Source organism: Coptis chinensis, chromosome 8, assembly GCF_015680905.1.
Source record: "Coptis chinensis isolate HL-2020 chromosome 8, ASM1568090v1, whole genome shotgun sequence".
Lineage (NCBI taxonomy): Eukaryota > Viridiplantae > Streptophyta > Magnoliopsida > Ranunculales > Ranunculaceae > Coptis > Coptis chinensis.
In genome coordinates, this window is record NC_141463.1 from 77,070,630 (window position 1) to 77,073,006 (window position 2,377).

At 34.9% G+C, this 2,377-nt stretch overlaps 1 protein-coding gene across 1 annotated transcript; it reads right to left on the reverse strand.

Moving 5' to 3' along the window:
• Positions 1-1,433: 1,433 nt before the first annotated feature.
• Positions 1,434-2,052, reverse strand: LOC147483160 (hydrophobic protein LTI6B-like). Its single transcript, XM_086580646.1, has 2 exons — positions 1,873-2,052; positions 1,434-1,789 (listed from the first exon to the last, which is right to left on the reverse strand). Exons 1-2 carry the CDS (start codon positions 1,960-1,962, stop codon positions 1,706-1,708), a joined length of 174 nt encoding a protein of 57 aa, XP_086436772.1. The 5' UTR covers positions 1,963-2,052; the 3' UTR covers positions 1,434-1,705.
• Positions 2,053-2,377: the final 325 nt, after the last annotated feature.

Genomic DNA, 2,377 nt, shown 5'->3' on the forward strand with positions numbered 1-2,377 from the left:
ACTCCAAATCTTATCAAGTAGTTCCTTGATTCTGGGAGTAAACACGTGTAGATATCTTAACGCATAGTGATAGTGTCCGTATTTGCCTTCTCGCCATTTTTTCGCTCGCTCTAGTAAACCTTCGCTCTCACCTCCTCGAGGTATAATACTAATAGGCTTAATTACATAAATATGCAATATACTTAGGTCCTCTTAATACTTGTATCAACATACTAGTTTTTGTAACAAACGTATCAGTACACTATGCACGATTTTACAAAACTAGCAACCTATTAGGATCCGTCAGTTAAGTGATGATGTGTCAATTTTTTTTCAATTTCGTTTTATTTGTATTTTCCACATGACAAAATACAAGCAGCTTATGTGGCAAATTGTTTACATATGAAACAAAATGCTGACATCTACTGAAATACTAAATTTTTTGCATATATCAAAATATCAAAATTGCAAATCAAAATCAAAATTTTGGCATATGCTATAAAACTCAAGATATATATCATCTCCTCTAAAGTCTTTACACCAAAATTGACTTAAATAGCCCCCCATACTACTAGAACTTCAAGAACTTCTACATTCTCCAACGAATTGCCCATCATTTATCTCTTGAATATTTTCCACCAAATCAATAGTCACATCCATAGAATCAACATGATTATAGTCACACAACAAACTGGGTTCCTCAAAATTCTCATTGCTTTTTAATTCTGTTGTTCCAGTACCAGAAATTGAATAATCTGATGGGTGAAAAAAAACCCATTTTCAATACTAACACAATCCATAACACCATGAAGAATGTGTCTGGCATACCAGTTTGTAATGAATTTGAAAGGATACAAAGGATGATTAACGTAATTTAGAATTACTAATTTTATAGCTGTTTTGGTCGGATTGCATCTGGATTTTGTGGCTGAAATCTTGAATTTACTTTGGAGTGATTACTTTGGTGTTTGAGTTTGTGTTGGTGTTTTCATATCTGAGTTGGTGAAAACGAATTTAATGGGTGAAGAAAGACAAAATGGTAGGTGCCGACTAGCAAAGTCGGTAAAACATTTGGGTGATGATACTAGAGGTCTGGGGCTCGAACCTTGCCAGCATCATCTCATTTAAAACAAGCTTGCCAAAAAATAAAAAAAAAAAAAAAAAATTTTGAGACCCATTCTTACTCAAACTATGGGTTTTAGAAAGAACCATATTTTGTAACCAACATTTTGCCACATCACGTCCTTGTATTATGTCAGGTGGAAAATATTGTTATTTTTGTTAAATCAATATTAGTACATTGATACATTTGTTACACAAAAAAATAGTATGTTGATACAAGTGTTAAGAGAACCTAAATGCACATTTATGTAATTAAGCAAATACTAATATATATTAGCTCATTCAAAATTTCCAAAAGTTATATAACAAGCAATAACAATAAAAAACACAAATTAAGTTGGATCCTTCTCATTCTTTAATTTGAAAAGCATAAATCTTTTACATCAACTCTAAAATAAATTCATCACACAAACCTACACTCTCTGATCAAACACACTAGTACTGGATGGGCAAGTGGACCAATGACACTTCTACACAAACACCCATATATTATCTTAAAAAAGGAAAATACAAACCCTAAACATCAAACAATCACCAACAAATAAGAAGGATCCAATTCCACTGACGAGTCCATAACATTCTAATCAATCTGCCATCTGCCATCTCACTTGGTAATAGCGTAGATCGCGTAAATAATTCCAGGTATGTACCCAAACAACGTCAGTATGAGACAGATCCAGAACTCCACCTACGACAAGAACAGTACATTAAAAAGATGACATAATATTATAATCTCAGATCTGGAATAAAGAGAAACGTAGAGGGAGAAACCTGGCAACCAAATTTGAGGAAGACACCAAGAGGAGGGAGGATAATGGCCAAGAGGATGTCTACGCAGTTAGCTGTCCCTTGATCCACCATCTTCTTTTCACACGTACCACGCCAGCAACAGAGATAATTTGAGATCAGTGCGGTTTTGTTTCTTGGCTTTTATAGAGTGAGGAGAACGTGGCAAAGGAATATTGGAGGATTTTTACTTTCCTTGATCTACTTTACTTTCCAGCGTTGCTTTGGTGTAAAGTGTAAACACGAGTGTAACTTTGTCTTTTGAAAAGAATCTTCTTACTGTCCTGCCCAAAGTTTAGATAGGCACGTGATCCTATGTGCTGACTGCACGTGTTTCTTATCCCTTGAAGCAGTGTTATCAGACCCGGCTTGGGCACTGACCCAGTGAAGGTATTGGGTCACTGGTCCAACCAGTGCGCTGCATAACAATTATAATGTATATCTAGTTATTTTTTTTAGAGCTAATTTGAGTTATCCCCTCAAACTTATC

Excerpts from the sequence above, each read along its gene's own strand:
- LOC147483160 (XM_086580646.1), bottom strand. The coding sequence starts at position 1,962 with ATGGTGGATCAAGGGACAGCTAACTGCGTAGACATCCTCTTGGCCATT. Across the intron at positions 1,790-1,872 it reads TCCTCAAATTTGGTTGCCAG|GTGGAGTTCTGGATCTGTCT; the intron begins GTTTCTCCCTCT and ends TTCTTGTCGTAG.